A 20,041-nucleotide genomic window follows, 5' to 3' on the forward strand; every position below is an offset into this window, starting at 1 on the left:
CATAGTGCAGATGATAACCTTTAATAACTTAAAACCTACAGCGTCACACACACAGAGTTCATATAAGCTGCTTCGGTTGTGACAGATGATAGCCTTTCAAATGTAGATGTAGACATATTAACTTCACTTTTCACACTGAGTTACAGTATATGAGACGTGAGATTCCCTGAGGGAAGAAGCATGTACACATAAAGTTTGAACACAGATGTGGTGACACATCTCAAACTCATGAACAGTTATAGATTGCCCTTTTTATGTTACTAGAAGCTGATACAAGGATCCCCATGAATTCCCAGACTAAACTCATTTTCTGCAGAGTTCTCCTTTGTTAAAAAGTTTAACTTTTCTCGGAATCTCGGATTAGAACACACACAGAAGTGTGACTTCATTTTCTGCTCAGGACGCCATTCCTCCACTATATCTTTACGTAGCAAATATTTGTTTGCTGCTTTATTAATCTTATGTCTTCATGTATTAATCTTAATATCGAGAACAGCCTCTTTAAGGGCAATATTTGTCATCTCAAATGTGCTTTATGGGTCTACGAGATATGTCTGTATTTGTATCCTCCAACTTATCAACATTTGATTTTGGAATGATACATGTACTTAACAAACTTACAACCATCATCATGCTAATATTTCTGTCTATGTCTCTCCCTCCAGTTTGCCAGTATGAAGAGTTGGAACGACATGCGTAAGGAGATCCTGTATCTAACTGAAAATGCCACAGACTCTCCAAACCAGATGTACCAGGCTGTCTCACGTATCGTCTGCGGACACCCAGAGGGAGGCGGCCTCAAAATCAAGTCTCTCAACTGGTATGAAGACAACAACTACAAGGCCCTGTTTGGAAACCATGGCAACGACAGCGAGAGTGAACCTTTCTCAGCTTATGACAACTCTTCCAGTAAGTGTCCAAAGCTACCTGAAACAACTTCTTTCTTTTCTTTTTACCTTTTTCAGATTTCTTTTTCATAGACAGACAAGGTTCAAGACTCAAAATGTCTCTGTGTTTATTTTCCAGCTCCCTATTGTAACAACATGATGCGTAGCCTGGAGTCCAGCCCCATTTCCAGGATGATCTGGAGAGCTCTGAAGCCTCTGCTCATGGGGAAGATCCTGTACACCCCAGATACTCCAGCCACACAGAGAATCATCCAGGAGGTATCAAAAGGCCGCTCTCATCTTTGTAAACCCTCATCAGAATAATGAATGAAGCCCCATTGAATGAGACTGAGCGTGTTTGTGTGTGTGGGTTGCAGGTTAATAAGACTTTCCAGGAGTTCGGCGTGCTGAGGGACATCGGAGGGATGTGGGAGGAAATGAGGCCCAAAGTTTGGAACTTCATGGAGAATGGCGAGGAAATGGACATGGTCAGGGTAAGTTGGATACACTGCCAACACATACACACATTAAAGCTGCGTTCACTTCAGAACTTTATTGTCCCTCGAAGGGGGAATTTGATTTGCAGTAGAGGGCAAAACCACAAACACAACATACAGGAGGACGTGAGACATATATCACAACAATTACAGAAAACAACCAAATATCTGTATGTATCTTTTCGTTTAAAGTTTCAAACCATTTAAATGGAGGCCATGATAAGGTGCTGCTGAGCAGGGCAGTGAAGGTTCAGTGCAAATGAGGCGTTTTTATTGCATTTGAAACAAAGGAAAATTTAAACCGATTGCATTTTAACCTGAGAAAGCTCCGCCTAGAAGGGAGAAGAACAAATTCCTCCAAGAGTGGTTGGTCGGGGATGGCTAAGATCGACCGTGCCTTCCCCAAAACTTGTCTGTTGTAGATATCTGTTGCCTGTTCTTAGCCTTTTTCCTGTTTACATGAGGGGTTTAAAGATAGAAATCTGTGCGGCTTTGTGACGTAATCATAATTATGTGTCTGACGTGACTTGCAAAGGACCATACAACTTCTGTAGAGGTCACCACCCAGACTGCTGTAGTATGGATCCATGTTCTGACTATATTAGAACATCTGACTGACTCTGAATGTTATAAAATTTGTTTATCCTCCACCTCTTGTGGGTTGAGGCAAAGAGAAGTTAATTTTTCATACTGGCTGGTGTCTTTTGGGTAAACGTAAGAGCAACAAAATGAGAGACTAATATACAGACAGATAATTCACCCGAAAGGACAACAAGTTAAGATCCACCATAAAACTTGATTAATTAAAACAAAGCATAGAGGCATTTTCAGTGTGGTATTAAAATACGGCTCTAAAACCATAAAGCAAAGCAAGACTTGGGACAAGCGCACCAAGTGTTGGTTTTCTTGCACACAGGACTACTTGATCTGCATAGATCAATGGGTATGAAATTACAGTCACTCTACTGAAATAATACATTTACCGTCATCTTCTTTAAAAAAAAAAAGAAAAAAAAAAAAAGAAAATTCAGATGGAATATAGTTCATAAAATGGCTCTTCCTGGCTAGAAATGTTTTTGTCTTTTCTCAGTTTTTTGCCAAAACTCCACTCTTCCTATGTAAATTGCATAAGCACCACTTCCACCTAGTGGCGAATGGTGATTCTCTAAAATAGCTTCATGTTGAAGACACTTTGATCAGTTGGCTGTCTCTGCCTTTTTAGCCTTTGTCTGTCAGGCAATAGTTTTCTCTGTCTGGGAAAAAAGAAAAGGGCTGTGGTAATAGAGATAATGAATTTGAGAAAAGCCTGGAACAGGGATCACAAAAAAAGTCTAATGACAGTCAAATAGGTTACAAGCCACACAAACACAGAGCAGTAATAAAGGTCACAAAACCAAACAAGCCCAAGGGAATACAGTGATTATTCAACTGCTTATTTTGTATCTGTTGTTTGAATTTTACGGCGCAAGAAGAATTAGCTTAATAATGAAAGTCTTATGACAGGAAGACTCTGAGCCGCCTGTAAATATTTATCTGTATCGTCTTCATTATTTTAGGTTTCTGTAGCCAGTAATTGTACATTAACTCTATAATAAATGATTTAAACCTTCCTTTTTCCAGACCCTGCTCCAGAATAACGCCAGTGCTGCGTTCTTTAATGCCCAGCTCAGTGGGACTGAGTGGCGTGTGTCAGATGTATCAGCCTTCCTGTCTAAGGTCTCAGAGGACCACAGACCTGCAGGATCGGCCTATACCTGGAGAGACGTCTTCAACGAAACTGACCATGCCATACAGACCATCTCACGCTTCATGGAGGTTTGTGTGTTAGCATAAATATGTATGCATCACCCCAACACACACAACTATGTAAGCGACCCGACACCGGATAAGCGGACGAGGATGGATGGATGGTTGGAAATCAAATGTTCTTTCCCCTTCCTTCCCTCACCAAATCGAATCAGTGTGTCACTGCTCCCTGTCTCTGGGTATTGGGTCAGTATGCCAGAGCCAAGCCAAGCCTAAGTCATAAAAAACAGACCCTAAACTCCTGCCAAATGTTAATCAATGTTTGTGCTCTCGTGAATTTTAATTTTTTAACGTTTTACTTATCTATGTCAGGAAATCTCTTCAGTGGGATGCCTATAAAATAAACATCCAGGTTCAGTGGTAACTGTGAACTAATAGCCTTGTGATGTACCTCTGATATATAATGTTAGGATGAGCTAAATAAGTAATGATGTTTTCCATTCTATAGACTGATGATGCAAACAATTGATGATAAATGATTGTTGTGGGTTTAAATCCACCTCATGCCCTTAGACTCCCCTTAGTCTCCCCCCCCCTTACGAATGTGGATAATGCAATAAAATGCATAAACACAATACTAATTTAAAAAAGAGGGAATTTTAAACTTATGGTAAATTAGGTATCACATATTATTATAACTAGCAACACTGCAAACAACTCACTGACCTACTGACTGTGTCTCAACCTTAGAGGAGATCATAACATAAACTGACATTCCTTGCACCAAAAACGATGTCAAGGCCTTACACGAACATAAATGTCTGTAATACCTGCAGTATTAGGGGTTCTCATGCTGTATTTTTCTTATGCTTTCTGAACTCATTGGCTTCTCACACAGTATGAGGCAACGTGGTATAAATCAGCTTATGCCAGCTATGTGAGAGGCTAATCTGTAGGAGGTCTCAACAAATCAGCTAAACGACTCTGGTGTGGTTACTCAATGTCCAACTGAGGCACATGAGTTTGAGTAATAGGGTATAGAGTTCATTATAATTATCAACTTGTCAGTGGTGTTTGTGAGGAAAGCATGTCATTTTGTAAGCAGGAATTTTTATAATTTTTGTGGATTAGTTTGTTTGGAGCTGTGAAAAGTCTGACACCCTGGTAGGGTTCTGATTATTATAATCAGAAGCTTACCATTAAGACAATTTTATAATAACATTTTACCTACTTAGGAGATGCTCTTTATTAGAACAACTTGCAAATAGGACATTCAGCTGTTAGAGATAAATCGTGAGACTATTTTACTTCTGAAAAGCTGTAATTTCAGGCATGTTTTCTTGTTCCATCCTTCTTTAACTAGGTGACACAGACCTTCATACACCATTTAGACCCAAAAAACACCTCATGCAAATGCATCTTCATTCCTAGTCAAACTGTCATAGTAAAATATGTCATAACCCCTCTCTTTTCCTTTTCAGTGTGTGAACCTGGACAAGCTGGAGCCAGTAGCTAACGAGGAGAGGCTGGTCAACAAGTCCATGGGTCTTCTGAACAACCAGAAGTTCTGGGCTGGAATCGTGTTTCCTGACATCACCCATAGCAGCAGCGCTGACTTGCCTCCCAACGTAAACTACAAGATCCGCATGGACATTGATAATGTGGAGAGGACAAACAAGATTAAAGATGGGTAAGAAGCTGCGCCCCAACTGTTATTTAATTGCAGAACTCTTTGCATATTCCTATGTTTTTTTTATGAGCTTTACTGATTGTCATCTTGCCTTGCAGCTATTGGGACCCCGGTCCCAGGGCAGACCCCTTTGAGGACCTTCGGTACGTCTGGGGCGGATTTTCTTACCTGCAGGACATCATTGAGCGTGGAATCATCAGAGCCATCACTGGCACCAAAGAGAAGACAGGCATCTACATTCAGCAGATGCCCTACCCCTGCTATGTTGATGACATGTAAGTGACCAAAGTAATAACACTTTTTGCCTGTTTAACTGTACAGTTAGTCTAAAATGTGTGTAACCAATTTTTCACTTTTTTCAGTTTCCTGCGGGTGATGAGTCGGTCAATGCCTCTCTTCATGACCCTGGCATGGATGTACTCAGTAGCCATCATCATCAAGGGTGTGGTGTACGAGAAGGAGGCCCGGCTCAGAGAGACCATGAGGATCATGGGACTGAACAACGGCACCCTGTGGCTCAGCTGGTTCATCAGCAGTCTAATCCCGCTCCTGATCAGCGCCGGCTTGTTGGTGATGTTGTTGAAGGTTGGTGTTGCCACACACACACACACACACACACACACACACACACACACACACACACACACACACACACACATGCATGCATGCATTAAATACATGTTGTCATCATGTAGGAATGTCAGCAAATTATAGAAAACAAGTGAACATACTCACATTCATCATGTTTATACTCAACATTTAACTTGATAGTCACTCTGTTTTTCCATGATCACAAGGACTTCATTGTCTAGAAATGTCATCAAATTGTGGAAAACAAGTTATATCATACTGCTGTAACCAGGAAACTATTTCATTTTCTATCACTTTTTCCCCCCTTTCTACACTCAGATGGGAAGCCTGCTGCCATACAGTGACCCAGGCGTGGTGTTTCTTTTCCTTGGATCCTTCGGCATTGTTACCATCATGCAGTGTTTCCTCATCAGTACCCTGTTCTCTCGTGCCAACTTGGCAGCCGCCTGCGGTGGCATTATATACTTCACGCTCTATCTGCCCTACGTGCTGTGTGTCGCCTGGCAAGACTATGTTGGCTTTGGAGCAAAACTTATAGTGGTGTGTAGAAGAAATTGAATAATACACATTTGAATACAGACATGAATACTCAATATTTTGTTTTGAGAGCTAAACTCTGGCTTTTCTATTCTTCTCACAGAGTCTGCTGTCTCCGGTGGCTTTTGGTTTTGGCTGTGAGTACTTTGCCCTGTTTGAGGAGCAAGGAGTGGGTATCCAGTGGTCGAACCTGCTGGCCAGCCCTCTGGAGGAAGACAGTTACAACCTGACCACCTCTATCAGCCTCATGCTGTTTGACGCTGTGCTCTACGGAATAATGACCTGGTACATCGAAAATGTGTTCCCTGGTGAGTCATGGATATGGTTTACAATTGTAGTATTTTTTCCCCGTAAAGTGCTAAATCAATGATGTACATTATAATAGTTAGGGTTGTTTTGGCGGACAGTAGTAATAACAAAACAATTCACTCTTTTCCAGGTCAGTATGGGATCCCCAGGCCTTGGTATTTCCCTTTCACTAAGTCGTACTGGTGTGGAGAGAAAGAGAATAACAACATCTCTACCCCTCTGTCAAAGAAGGGCAACGCTGAAGGTACAAATCATTATCATTATTATCACTATTTGTTTTTTTATAGTTTGTTTAGGGAGGAATTTTCAGTTAATAAACCATTAAGGGAAAATTTGCAAGCTTTAATTTGGATGTCCAATCAGTACTAATGGTATATGTAATCCACTGACAAAACAAATCCAGAGTGTGTGCTATATTGACTAAGAATGCAAGTTCTCTTGTCTCTTTCACGAAGCAAGACTAGAATAATTACCCTGTTTACTCATCATAAAGCAAACTTCATTCAAACAGAAAAGAAACTAAATGAATCTCAGCAAAACACTCAGATTTTGCAGCTGTGGCCGACTGAGGCCGAGAGGCCCAGAGAACATTATAAAGAACTGCAGAATGTCCCTCATTCAGGTAGCTAGAGATGAGGTTCAGTATTCCAGAATTGTCGCTTTAGCTGAATATTTTCTCAAAAAAAGTCTTTAAAGTGCAGATGGATGATCCCTACCTCTATTTATCTTTTCAAACCTCTGTTTATGTTATTGCTAAAATGCTTTTGTCCTTGTCCTCAGCTGTGTGTATTGAGGAGGAGCCGAGCCACATCGAGCCCGGTGTTTACATCGAGAATCTGGTGAAGGTCTACAGCCATGGAAAAAAGCTGGCTGTAGACGGACTGTCCCTGAGGTTCTATAAGGGACAAATAACCTCCTTCCTCGGTCACAATGGAGCTGGCAAGACCACAACTATGTAAGATGATACACATGTTATCTGCAGGGATTCTACAATAATCCTAAATTTAACCGAGCTGAGCATCTGAAACTAGTTAAAAGATTTTTTTTAAATCTACTCAGTTGAGATGGCAATTGATGGTGACTGTTGTGTTCTTACCCGCTTTCTGATAGGTCAATACTGACAGGATTGTTTCCACCCACATCTGGCACAGCCTATATCCACGGCAAGGACATCCGCAGTGAACTAAGCGCTGTCCGGCAGAATCTGGGCGTCTGTCCCCAGCACAACGTACTTTTCAGCATGTACGTATTCAGCATCAAGAAGTGAATTCTTTGCACACTTGCCGTCTTGTGTTTTGGTAATTGTGTGATTTCTTGGTTTGCTGTGATCCAGGCTGACGGTGGAGGAACACATCTGGTTCTACGCCCGTCTGAAGGGGCTGCCGGAGGAGAAGGTGAAGGCTGAGACAGAGCAAATTTTGAACGATGTCGGACTGCCTCACAAACGAAAGTCTCTCACCAGCACGCTGTCTGGTCAGTTATTTAAATTTTGTTTTTTTTACCTTTTAGTCTATTCACAAGTAATATCAGACATGTTTTACATTAGTCATACTGACTTTTTCTTCATGTTGTCTTTGTAGGAGGGATGCAGAGGAAGCTGTCAGTGGCCCTGGCTTTTGTTGGGGGCTCCAAGGTTGTGATCCTGGATGAACCTACCGCCGGGGTCGATCCATACGCACGCAGGGGCATCTGGGACCTGCTGCTTAAATACAGACCAGGTAAACACACCTGATTGTTGGTGCTTAGTCAGTAACAGTAGTTATTCATTCTTTTTAAATAATTAATATTAATATTTTTTATATTAATTTTGTATGTCTGGTTTATATAGGCTATAGATTTATCTAATTATGTTGATGTTGGTGGTTTTTTTTTTAAACTACACTGAAATGTGATTTTAGTTGTTGTATATAAGACAAGAATGTAATGTGATTTTATCTAGTGCACATGTATTTACATATATATACATTATATATATTTGTATTTTTAATGTTGTGCTCATGTTAGGTTGCCTATCATTGCTTTTTAGGAAGCCTATTGTAACATCTGACCAGGGACTGCAGATGAAAACTAGCCTTTTGGCTAATTCTGGCATGTTTACAGACATGTTGTAAATGACATGACTTTATATGTAATTCTGTAGTTTATAAGCTTAATGTGTTTGTCCCTCTGTTCCTCTATCAGGCCGCACCATCATCCTTTCCACTCATCACATGGACGAGGCTGACATCCTGGGTGACCGCATCGCCATCATTTCCCACGGCAAGCTGTGCTGCGTAGGCTCCTCGCTCTTCCTGAAGACCCATCTGGGCACGGGCTACTACCTGACCCTGGTCAAGAGAGACTACGACTTGACACTTCAGTCCTGCAGGAATTCTGCCAGCACCGTCTCCTACAGCAAGAAGGCTGGGAAGGTAAGATAGATGTTACAGAGAACGTGTTCTTAACAGATACAAGATATGTAGTCTCACTTCCAGTGTTGTAGAGATTTAAAAAAAAAAATACTTAACTGTTTACCCTCTTTGTCTTCGGTTCAGGAGGACAGTGTATCAGAGAGCAGTTCAGATGCCGGTCTTGGTAGTGAACCAGAGAGTGAAACCACCACTATTGGTAAGAACTGAATAGGCTACTTTAAAGGGTGACACATCTATTCCTTTGAAATTAACTTTGCACGGCATATAAGATGTTCATGTTTTATCATTCCCTCTCGCCAACCTCTTTCTACCGATTTCTTCCTACAGATGTGTCCCTCATCTCCAACTTGATATTCAAGCACGTCCACGAAGCTCGCCTGGTTGAGGACCTTGGCCACGAAATCACCTATGTCTTGCCCTACCAGTCAGCTAAAGATGGAGCCTTTGTAGAGCTCTTCCACGAGCTAGATGACCGACTCACCGACCTGGGAATATCTAGCTATGGAATATCTGATACCACCCTGGAGGAGGTAAGGAGCAGAAAGAGTTTACACACCTTTTTGTCTCATCGTAGTTGGCCTTTCATTGTAAACATTATAAAAAGTAGAATAGGACTCATGTAAAACATGCTTTGTGTGGATGGCTTTTTTTAAATGTTCTGTTTTATTTATTGTTTACATGCTTCTGTCAATGTTTTAATCACGTGTCTTCCAACTCTGCAGATTTTCTTGAAAGTGGCTGAGGACAGTGGAGTGGATGCTGTTGAGCTATCAGGTGAGATTCATGATGCATTTTGAAGATTCACTGCATTTCCACACCTAACACGCCCATGTACTGGACATATATTAGTAGAATCAGTAATTGCTTTTAGGTTATTGGAAAATTACGGGAGTGATCTTTAAACAAAATACAGAAGACTTGAACTTCAAATAGTTTAAATGACCATGTTGACCCTCGTGTGGCTGCAGATGGAGTCGTGCCGACCAGGATTCGTCGCCATCATGCATTTGGAGACCACCAGAGTTGTCTGAAGCCCTTCACTGAGGACGACTTTGATTTCAACGACTCTGAAGGTGACCCAGGTAGAACTGCACTACCCAGCATGCAGTGCAATGATAGTTTTGTTGCTATCATTGCTTTTGCTCTTTGTTGTCTTTGCACCAAGTTGTATTTCGCCACATAGAAAAAAAAGTTTCTCCTTGTTTAAAGAACTACATTTATATTGCAACGTTCTTACTAACAACTTATTAGGAATATTACTATATCAGGACACAGACAAGTTTGCTCATGTGTATCGGGTTGTCTGTGTCCAGAATCCCGTGAGACCGACTGGCTCAGTGGAACAGATGGCAAAGGCTCATACCAGGTCAAAGGCTGGAGTCTGAAGAGACAGCAGTTTGTTGCACTACTCTGGAAACGGTTCCTCTACGCTCGGCGCTCCAGGAAAGGCTTCTTTGCTCAGGTACAATGATGCTATTTTCATATTCACGTACTGTAAATATACAGGTAGTCAATGTAGGTCTTTCTCCGTTGCATCAACCATGCCTCTTAGAATGAAGCAATAGTTCTGAGTCAGTTTTCATGCGTGTTTGTTATAATAAATCGTCATATTGTTATTTTTCAGATTGTTCTTCCGGCTGTGTTTGTGTGTATTGCCCTGGTGTTCAGTCTGATTGTCCCTCCATTTGGAAAATACCCAAGTCTGGTTCTGGATCACAGCATGTATGGAGAACAGTTTACCTTCATCAGGTGAGATATCGTTCTTTATGTATGGAAAAATTGCCTTTTTCTCCTTGTCATCAATATAGCTCTAATAGCTCTTGTACAAAAGAAAGATATTTCTGCTCATTCTATATATACTATTGTGAAGTAACTGTGAAACTCAAAATACAGGTTTCAAAGAGTTGTGGTGTCATAAATTGATGATAAAGCTATTTTAAATGTCAATTTATTATTAGTAGACATGTCCCGATGTTTGAACCTGTCTTCAGTCTTAACACAATGGTAGCCGCTGTGCATCATAATTCATTCAGATTGATTGATTGTTAAACATAATTTGCTTGTGATGATTTGTTTGTGTATTTCTACTTCAAGACAGTTAATAAATGCTATATAATATTAAAGGCAGTGGGTTTTCTGTGTCTTTGTAGTAATGACATGCCTGAGGACCCTCACATCAACAAACTACTGGGAGCTCTGACAGAAAACCCAGGATTTGGAACACACTGCATGAAAGGACAACCCATACAGTGAGTTTTGAGAAGAAAAGTGAACATACATTCAGCAATATAAAAATACAAACTGTAGATCTACAGTAGCTCTGCATGCAGTTTTAATAAAAACACAAATATGGTAGTCTGCACATGCACATTAAATGGAGATTTGGAGTTAAATAAAAACGTGTCTATTTCTGTGCTCCAGGGACACTCCCTGCACAGCAGTTGAAGATGAGTGGTCGGTCCCGGAAGTCTCTCAAAGTGTGAAGGACATGTTCGACAAAGGCAACTGGTCAATGGAGAATCCCTCTCCCATGTGTGAGTGCAGCTGTGGAGGACGCAAGAGGATGCTTCCGGAGTGTCCTGCTGGCGCTGGGGGACTTCAACCACCACAGGTTAGAAATTAGAAAGTCAAAACTAAAGTATTAATCAATCCAAAATTACGAAGGTAAAGACCAAATATGCGCACCAAATAACGCTAATTCAATGTTTTGTCTGTGTAGATGAAGATCAGTGACCAAGACACTCTTCAGAATTTGACTGGCAGAAACATCTCAGACTATCTTGTTAAAACCTACGCTCAGATCATTGGCAAGAGGTAACACTCGCCTTACATTTGTGTGACACACTTAAATTAGTTCTAATTCTTGCTTCATTGTTATCTTTTACTGACTGTGAGTCATGTTTTCTTTTTCTCTTTCAGTCTGAGGAACAAGATTTTGGTCAACGAGTTCAGGTACATAATCAGACATGATCCATCTTGAGCTTATTTGTCGATATAATTTTGACCTGAGTGCCTCTCTGCTGTGTCCTTCACTGATATAAAAAAAAAAAATCCATGCTGAAGACTTTTAAGTTGTTAATTTCTTACACTGCACTGTAACTTGTACTCTTGTATTTCATACCCGTCTTATTCTATTTTAGCTGTGTTTATATTCTCTTTAACAGATGTTTTTAACTGCTCTTTAATGTTTTATGTAAATCACTTTGAATTGTTGCTGAAATGTGCTATACAAATAAAGCTGCCTGGCCTAAAATGATTGTTCTCTAAACAGATACGGTGGCTTCTCGTTGGGCGCCAGGAGTTCTCAGCTTATGTCCCACACAGATGAAATTGATGATGCGATCATTCGACTGAGGAGACGTTTCCATCTTGAGAGAGTAAGCTATTTCCTTACATTATTGTTTTACAAACTGCACTAAACTAATGTGGTAAATCTTACTACTGTGAGTTCAGTTAGTCAGGGCAAGACACTAACTGCTGTATACAGCGACTCATTTCCACGGTTATGCTTTTAATAATTACAGCTGTAGTGGAGCTAGACTGGATAGACTTGTATTACTGCCAGTTTGAACAGTTTAAGGTTACCCATGTGCTAAAGACGACGTTCTCCTTCTCCCACCCTCTTTCTCTCTCTCTTTCTCTCTCTCTGCCTCTCCCACCCTCCAGGGAACTGCAGCGGATCGTTTCTTTCACAGTCTCTCCAATTTTATCCAAGGATTGGACACTAAGAATAACGTCAAGGTTAGCACACACACACACACACACACACACACACACACACACACACACACACCAGTGGTTATACAACAACACGTGGTATTGTAGGTTTCCTTCAAGCTTCCCTCACCAAATTCTTCAACATAGACACAATATGCTTCATTCACTCTATTCATATTGTGTGGTTTGATTGCGTACTAATTAATTTCTGCTTTGTGGTAGATTATAAGATGCACAGCTTTAACTCCACACTGCTGATAAACTTCTTGCCCCTTTGTTTTTTTTGTTCTATTCATGAATTACATATACTGTGTATACTCTTCATTTGTATTATTTGTCTTTCTCTCTATTTCCAGATCTGGTTCAACAACAAGGGCTGGCACAGCATCGGTTCTTTTCTCAATGTCTTGAACAATGGCATCTTGCGGGCAAGTCTGCAAGCTGGCCAAGACCCTACAAAGTTTGGCATTACTGCCTCCAATCATCCGCTCAACCTCACCAAGGAGCAGCTGTCACAGGTCGCATTGTGAGTATTACTGTTAATACGGGGGTACACTTAAAAATTAGTGAACATCTCTTTGATCTTCTAAGACACATCGCTTGTCATTCTCACTTCTTCTGTCGCTCTGTTCTCCCTCTCTCAGGATGACGACATCAGTAGATGTGCTGGTTTCCATCTGTGTGATCTTCGCCATGTCCTTTGTCCCTGCCAGTTTTGTTGTTTTCCTCATCCAGGAGAGAGTGAACAAGGCTAAACACTTGCAGTTCATCAGCGGAGTGCAGCCTTTGCTCTATTGGCTGGCCAACTTTGTCTGGGATATGGTAAGATATTTCAGTCGAGCTGGACCCTTGGCCCCATTGGCTCCTCTCCAGTCCAAATAAAAATAAGAACATAATGCAGTTATTTTCATGATCAAATTAACTGAAGCCCTTTTTTCACCCTCTTCTTTTCTCACAGTGCAACTACATCGTCCCAGCCACACTGGTCATCATTATCTTCATTTGTTTCCAACAAGACGCCTACGTCTCCTCCACCAATCTGCCTGTGCTGGCACTGCTGCTGCTGCTCTACGGGTAAATTTGACACACACTCAAGTTGTTTTGGCACTACTTTTCTTTATTTTTTCTAATTGTCTAACCTCCCCTCATCTAAAATGATCTTTGTATCTCTTTTCCAGATGGTCGATCACCCCTCTGATGTACCCAGCCTCGTTCTTCTTTAAGATCCCCAGCACTGCCTATGTGGTTTTGACCAGCGTCAACATCCTGATAGGAATCAACGGCAGCGTCTCCACATTTGTCCTGGAGCTGTTTGGAAGCAATGTAAATAATGTCTCCAAGTCATATTGATTCAGATAGTTAAGAGTAGCAGTAGGGTGATTGATTGTTGATTCAAAAAAAGAAAGAGAGGTTTTTGAATGCAAACTAAGAAGAGATTGGATGCTTTACCTCTCACGAGTGAATATTAACTGTTATATATTTACTTTATTCCTATTTAAGGAAGTCGGTGGCATCAACGACATCCTGAAGAACGTGTTCCTCATCTTCCCTCACTTCTGTCTGGGCAGAGGACTGATCGACATGGTGAAGAATCAGGCAATGGCCGACGCTCTGGAGAGATTTGGTAATTGCAGCAGACCTCTTTTACAAACTACCGCAAATGTATCCTTGTTTGTTTTTGGCAAGGGAAGTAAATGTACATTTTCTAAGGGTCTTTAAATGTTCTCTGGTTCTGATTGGCTCTCTGCAGGGGAAAACCGATTCCGCTCCCCTCTGGCCTGGGACATGGTGGGAAAGAACCTGTTTGCAATGGCCATAGAGGGCGTAATCTTCTTCGGCATCACCGTCCTTATTCAGTACCACTTCTTCTTCAAGGCCAGGTGGGTGAAACCTTCAATACACGTGATCTGTCAGAATGTAACTCATTAAACACCCCTCCATAGTTTTCCTTATAACACTGTATCCATAACTAAGACTACACAACAAAACAACGATTTGAATTCCCTTCTGGGTGAAGGATTGAATGTGAATGTGTTGCCTGTGGCCCTTCCAGGTCATCCACCAGTCATCTGAAGCCTATTGGGGAAGAAGATGAGGATGTGGCCAGAGAGCGACAGAGGATCCTGAGCGGAGGAGGACAGTCAGACATCCTGGAGCTCAGACAGCTCACTAAGATTTACAAGAGGAAACAAAAGCCAGCAGTGGACCGGCTGTGTGTTGGCATCCCCCCTGGAGAGGTACGATACAGACAAGATATACATACATTATTCTAAGCTTTCTTCAGTAGCCTACAGATAAACAGTTTATGAAAATTATTTTTGTAAGAGGATGATACAGCATGATCAGCCGATACAACAAATGTGCAAGATAAAGATAAGACTCTCTATAGTATTCATGTGAAAAATAAACACACTGTGTCCCGATGTTGACGTTGTCCCACTTTTCCTGCAGTGCTTTGGTTTGCTGGGAGTGAATGGCGCAGGGAAAACCAGCACCTTTAAAATGCTGACGGGAGACTCTCTGGTCACCAGTGGAGAGGCCTTCCTGGCTGGCAAGAGGTAAGACACATCACACCTCAAAACATACATGTACAATACATCCAATCTTTCTATTATTCCTCTAGTTTATTTAGCCTGCCTAACTGGCAAGAAATAGTAGTCACAATAATATATTCTTAGCATCAATGATTTAATTAAACGAAACTCTATGAAACAATCTGATTTACACTGTGAATTAAATCAGCTTTCTTTCTATTGTGAGAAAAGATTTGATACAAGGCAACATTTTGTTTAAAAGATGTAATGTTTTTTTTTTTGCTTTCTATAAAAATTAATTATACTCTTCTTCATATGTTTATCTCACTCCAGTGTAAATACAGAGATACATGAGGTGCATCAGAACATGGGCTACTGTCCTCAGTTTGATGCCATCAACGACCTGCTGACCGGCAGAGAGCACCTCGAGTTTTACGCCATCCTGAGAGGAGTGCCTGAGAAGGAAGTCTGTGAGGTCAGCAACAAACAAAATACATGAACGCATGTACATGGGCCTGCTGTATTTACTATGACATATTGTATTGGTCCTATTGTATTGGTATTTTAAGTCAGACTTCTTGTTTTGTCTATTTTTGTAGTCCACTGAGGCATTATTTGGGATATCGGTCTATACATATAAACAAACGGACTATATCATTATCAGGCTTTATGTATGTGCAAAAAGAAAAAGAAAATGGTTGACACTCATGAAAACCTTATCCTGTCCGCTAGGTGGCAGAGTGGGGCATCCGGAAGCTGGGCTTGGTCAAATATGTGGACAAGTCAGCGGGCAGCTACAGTGGAGGAAACATGAGGAAACTGTCCACTGCCATCGCTCTCATAGGAGGACCACCTGTAGTCTTTCTGGTCAGTAGAACATCTTCGAACATACACAAAATACTTCTGAATTGGGTGACCCAGAAGTTCCTGAAGACAGTGGATTGTGTTTTCAACAGTACATTGTAGCAGCAGCTGAGTATTTGTTGTTTCCTGTTTACAGGATGAACCAACCACAGGCATGGATCCTAAAGCACGTCGTGCTCTGTGGAACGCAATCCTGAGCATCATCAAAGAGGGACGATCTGTAGTCCTGACCTCTCACAGGTTAGACTTGCCGTCTGAATTATATCTATTCAGTTAACTGAACTTAAAAGTTTTTTTTTGTTGATTTACATATTTACCTCAACATAACTAACCTGGTGTGTTCCTGTGTGTTTTTGCAGCATGGAGGAGTGTGAAGCACTTTGCACCAGAATGGCCATCATGGTCAACGGCAGGTTCCGCTGTCTGGGCAGTGTGCAGCACCTCAAAAACAGGTGGGAACTCATGCCAGAATAGTATTTCACAAAAGCTCACACATATAAGAACTGAAAGGTTGTCACTTAAACCAGGGGTCTTCAACGTTTTTTAAGCCAAGGACCACTTAACTGAAAGAGAGATGCAGCAGGGATCCCCTATTACATATATTTTATAAAATGAAGTTTAAATTAGGCCTACAATAACTTGTAGGGCAGCCTAAAGCCCTTTTTTGCATAGAATACTAAGCTTTTCAAATAGCCTAATAATTGTTGGGTTGATTTTATAAATAATGTTAAACATACATGTGGCACACATCTGTGGATGGCCTTAGTGACTACCTTGACTATAGGCCAGTCAGCAGTGGGGATTTATATTTGTTAATAATATGTTAGATTCATGTTAAGACTTTTTAAATTTTGAAAAAACCTTCAAAAATTAACAATATTTGTAGGCCTCTCTGCATTGACTCTGAGGCCCCCCTAGGTGTCCCGGACCCCCTGTTGAAGAACCCTGACTTAAACAGTTCAGTTGAGTGAAATGTGCTTCGTTGCATTCTTAACAGGTTCGGTGATGGCTACACCATCATCCTGCGGGTGGCTGGCCCAGACCCAGACCTTCGGCCGGCGATGGAGTTCATCGAGCGGGAGCTGCCTGGCAGCACACTGAAGGAGAAACACCGCAACATGCTGCAGTACCAGCTGCCCACCTCCCTCACCTCCCTCGCCCGCATCTTCTCCCTGCTCTCACAGAACAAGGAGGCCCTCAGCATAGAGGACTACTCCGTCTCACAGACAACTTTAGACCAAGTAAGGAAGTGCACCCACGGATCTCACTATAACTGGATTGTGACTTTAGTTTAGGCTGAGTCTAATTTCTCCTTCATGCTAATTTTTCCTTCATTTTGTTTCCCTTCCCGCAGGTGTTTGTAAATTTCGCCAAGGACCAAAGTGATGAGGACCATTTGAAAGATGCCCATCTGAACAAACTGGACGCTGTGGTAGTGGACATTTCCCAGCTAAACACTTTCCTCACAGACAACAAGACCCGGGAGAGCTGTGTCTGATTCTACAACATACCATCAGTGGGAGTTGCTTTGCTTCACCCACCCTCCCCCAACCCAGAAAATATGGACCACTAACCGCAGGGGGGAGACAAACTATGTTCATTTTTTTATTTTCGATTTTTTTAGTCTTTTTTAATTATCATTTCTCAGTGGACCTGCATTTCAGCGCACAGCCTCTTGAAAAGGCAGAGACTGCAGGTATTGTGACACTGAAACAATGAAAACCCAATGCAAATCAATGCAAGAAATATATATGAATATATTTAAGATGAGAAGATATTCCTGTGATGGTTTGGAGACCGGTGCTTCTCCTTCACTAGATGGACAGAAAGAAAGAAAAGACTTAAAGCGACAGCAGGATGATAATGCTGTGCTAGACTGGAAAGCTTGTAGCCCTGCTACTCACTCAATGGGCACAGCATCGGCATGATGGAAGGAAATATCTCTAGTTTTTAATCCCTGTTCCTAAAAGTAGTTAGCAGTAGTCAGTGGGACTGTGTATGTGCTGCTCTGTATCGTGAAATCATGACAGCAAAAAACTAAACTAAAATTTCAGATCATTCACTGCCAACTGCTATAAGACGAGCAGACTACTTTTTTATTCAGAGTCAAACCTCTCTCGATCTCTCTTCATTACCAAGCGCAGTTGTTTTATTATGCAGATGATGGTAAAACCATCATTTACAATCCAATTGATTTCAGTCACAATCCAGTAACATTCATTTTTACTAATTTGATTGATTTTTTTAAGATAATTTAATTCTAATAGACAAACTTAACCTCTATGGAGTTTTTCTTTCTTTGTTTGGATTATAATTGAGATTGATAACAAAGTTGTCTTTTTTATTTAATGTTCTTTGTGCCCTTGACATTGTCTAGTACAGTGCCTATACTGTATCATGGTGGAGAGAGAAATCTGAGCACTCCATTAAAAAAACAACAACAACAATGTATGTAGGTTGCCCAGGAATGTATAAAACAGATACCAACACGCATCAAAGCACAAAAAAGGGGCTTTTTGTGAAGATGGTGAATGAAACTTGACTGTTTTTATAAAAACTGTGTCCTTCATTGTCAAAAACAAAAAAAATCTTGTGGTTACTTGATGTCTGTACAAGATGTGCAGTCTGCTGTACTGGCTTGTTTTTACTCGCCCTGCTCTCTTTAAAGGAACTGAAGGTTAATCAGAGTGGACGCAAGATGACCATCACTAACTTAGCAGTTTTGACTTCAAGAGAAAGCTGAAGGTTGCTGAAGAAATTTGACTGATTTCTGAAAGTTGGAAATATATACTGCATGCTTTCCACTGGGCCACACACCGGGATTATCAGCACTTCTGTGTGTGTGTGTGTGTGTACCGAAGCATGCCGTCAGATCGGCTTTTAAAAGAACTGGAGACGACTGAATTGTGCTTCATTGTTGTGGGATTACTGGCACATATGTATATGTGGAGTCCAAATCCAAAATTCTGTTGTTCTGTATCAAAATGGGATTTTTGGCGATTAGGTGAAAATGTTCCTGTAGGTAAAACTGTAGCTCTCATGCATGATGAAGACAGTTTCACAGCTACTCTGCTTGTGTTTGATCTAAAGATGGTGACCTTTCCAGTGTGTGCTTTGTCTGCGAGGGCACGATGGGAGCGTTTTAGACCTGAGCCAGCACCGATGTGGATGCTATGTACAGTAGCAACTTTGTGATGTCGAGTCAAAAAAACATTATCAGTGGAGTAAACAAACAGTATCTGTGCCAAATGGAGCTGAATATATATCTTTGATCAACCAGCATAATACGGAGGAGGCAACTGTTTTGTAAAGTTTAAGTTGTGCTTTGATTTCACAGTTCTTTATCTATTGTTAGCAGCTCGAAACATATTAGCACATGTTATGTCAAATGTGTGCTACCTCATTTAGTTTTTCTATCTTCTAGTCATGTTGCCAAATTCTCATCTTTCTGTCAGTCCACATTAATAAGCTGCCACACTGAAGTTAACTGTACTGTCAGTAACTCTAATTTTTAGACATGAGGTTGAGATGCTTCACACAGTTATCTTTCCAGAGCTAGTCAACAAGCCAGACAACATAAAGAGGGACCACGTCAGTTACAGTTGTGCTTGTAACGATTTATAGAATATCCCAAAAAAAATTGTATTCAGGGTTTAGATTGATACAAGATTGTCATTACGGGTTCTCTCTCAAATCTTGGAACGCACCAAAACCCTCAGCTAAATGTCAGCACTTTATAGACTTCATAGCCTGTTGTGTCAAAGACATAGAAGTAGGGTTTTGGGTATGGTAAATCAGACTTTAAAAAAACAAATCTCTGCACTGGAAAACAGGTAACATTCAGACAAAATGAAGCTACACCACTGCATTAAAACATTTTGTTTGAAACTTGAAATCGAGAGGGAAGACGTGATTGAGAGTGAAAATCAGAGACAGAAGTTAGATAAAGAGAGACATGCAGGGCAGAATTACGGTGGTGATTGTTTCTTCTTGTGCTCAATATTATTATTTGTTTACATTTTTAAGTATTAAACAGCTGTTTGAGTCTGTTACGAATTGTACTATTGTTATAGTTACTACATTAATAAATAAACAAATTCATACATTTTGAAGAAAAACTCCTGATTATTTTGCATGTTTGTCTAGATACAAAAAACTTGTTTTAATTAATTGTTAATTGTTGTTGTTGTTATTTTATGTGTGTGTGTGTGTGTGTGTGTGTGTGTGTGTGTGTGTGTGTGTGTGTGCGCATGCGCGC

The 20,041-nt window shown here is 40.9% G+C and overlaps 1 protein-coding gene across 4 annotated transcripts in view; it reads left to right on the forward strand.

Annotated features, from left to right (window-relative positions):
- Nucleotides 1-19,895, forward strand: part of LOC116042878 (phospholipid-transporting ATPase ABCA1-like) — a 42,091-nt gene extending 22,196 nt beyond the window's left edge. For 3 of the 4 annotated variants that reach the window (XM_031289302.2, XM_031289305.2, XM_031289304.2), the window contains exons 9-49: nt 666-909; nt 1,027-1,166; nt 1,265-1,381; nt 3,005-3,199; nt 4,612-4,820; nt 4,919-5,095; nt 5,183-5,405; nt 5,730-5,951; nt 6,052-6,256; nt 6,388-6,501; nt 7,038-7,212; nt 7,368-7,499; nt 7,591-7,730; nt 7,838-7,975; nt 8,439-8,668; nt 8,792-8,864; nt 8,996-9,198; nt 9,391-9,442; nt 9,637-9,750; nt 9,982-10,130; nt 10,293-10,417; nt 10,819-10,917; nt 11,090-11,279; nt 11,388-11,482; nt 11,588-11,620; nt 11,940-12,045; nt 12,335-12,409; nt 12,742-12,911; nt 13,030-13,207; nt 13,344-13,459; nt 13,564-13,708; nt 13,886-14,009; nt 14,136-14,265; nt 14,439-14,622; nt 14,837-14,943; nt 15,253-15,394; nt 15,652-15,786; nt 15,920-16,023; nt 16,143-16,235; nt 16,781-17,024; nt 17,138-19,895. In XM_031289302.2, coding sequence (XP_031145162.1) covers nt 666-909; nt 1,027-1,166; nt 1,265-1,381; nt 3,005-3,199; nt 4,612-4,820; nt 4,919-5,095; nt 5,183-5,405; nt 5,730-5,951; nt 6,052-6,256; nt 6,388-6,501; nt 7,038-7,212; nt 7,368-7,499; nt 7,591-7,730; nt 7,838-7,975; nt 8,439-8,668; nt 8,792-8,864; nt 8,996-9,198; nt 9,391-9,442; nt 9,637-9,750; nt 9,982-10,130; nt 10,293-10,417; nt 10,819-10,917; nt 11,090-11,279; nt 11,388-11,482; nt 11,588-11,620; nt 11,940-12,045; nt 12,335-12,409; nt 12,742-12,911; nt 13,030-13,207; nt 13,344-13,459; nt 13,564-13,708; nt 13,886-14,009; nt 14,136-14,265; nt 14,439-14,622; nt 14,837-14,943; nt 15,253-15,394; nt 15,652-15,786; nt 15,920-16,023; nt 16,143-16,235; nt 16,781-17,024; nt 17,138-17,281 — 5,991 coding nt within the window. In that variant the 3' untranslated portion in view covers nt 17,282-19,895. The remainder of the gene's footprint in view (nt 1-665; nt 910-1,026; nt 1,167-1,264; nt 1,382-3,004; nt 3,200-4,611; nt 4,821-4,918; nt 5,096-5,182; nt 5,406-5,729; nt 5,952-6,051; nt 6,257-6,387; nt 6,502-7,037; nt 7,213-7,367; nt 7,500-7,590; nt 7,731-7,837; nt 7,976-8,438; nt 8,669-8,791; nt 8,865-8,995; nt 9,199-9,390; nt 9,443-9,636; nt 9,751-9,981; nt 10,131-10,292; nt 10,418-10,818; nt 10,918-11,089; nt 11,280-11,387; nt 11,483-11,587; nt 11,621-11,939; nt 12,046-12,334; nt 12,410-12,741; nt 12,912-13,029; nt 13,208-13,343; nt 13,460-13,563; nt 13,709-13,885; nt 14,010-14,135; nt 14,266-14,438; nt 14,623-14,836; nt 14,944-15,252; nt 15,395-15,651; nt 15,787-15,919; nt 16,024-16,142; nt 16,236-16,780; nt 17,025-17,137) is intronic. The other variant, XM_031289306.2, reaches the window with a different exon arrangement.
- The last annotated feature ends 146 nt before the right edge of the window (nt 19,896-20,041 follow it).

Source organism: Sander lucioperca, chromosome 4 (genome assembly GCF_008315115.2).
Source record: "Sander lucioperca isolate FBNREF2018 chromosome 4, SLUC_FBN_1.2, whole genome shotgun sequence".
In the NCBI taxonomy this organism is placed as follows: Eukaryota; Metazoa; Chordata; class Actinopteri; order Perciformes; family Percidae; genus Sander; species Sander lucioperca.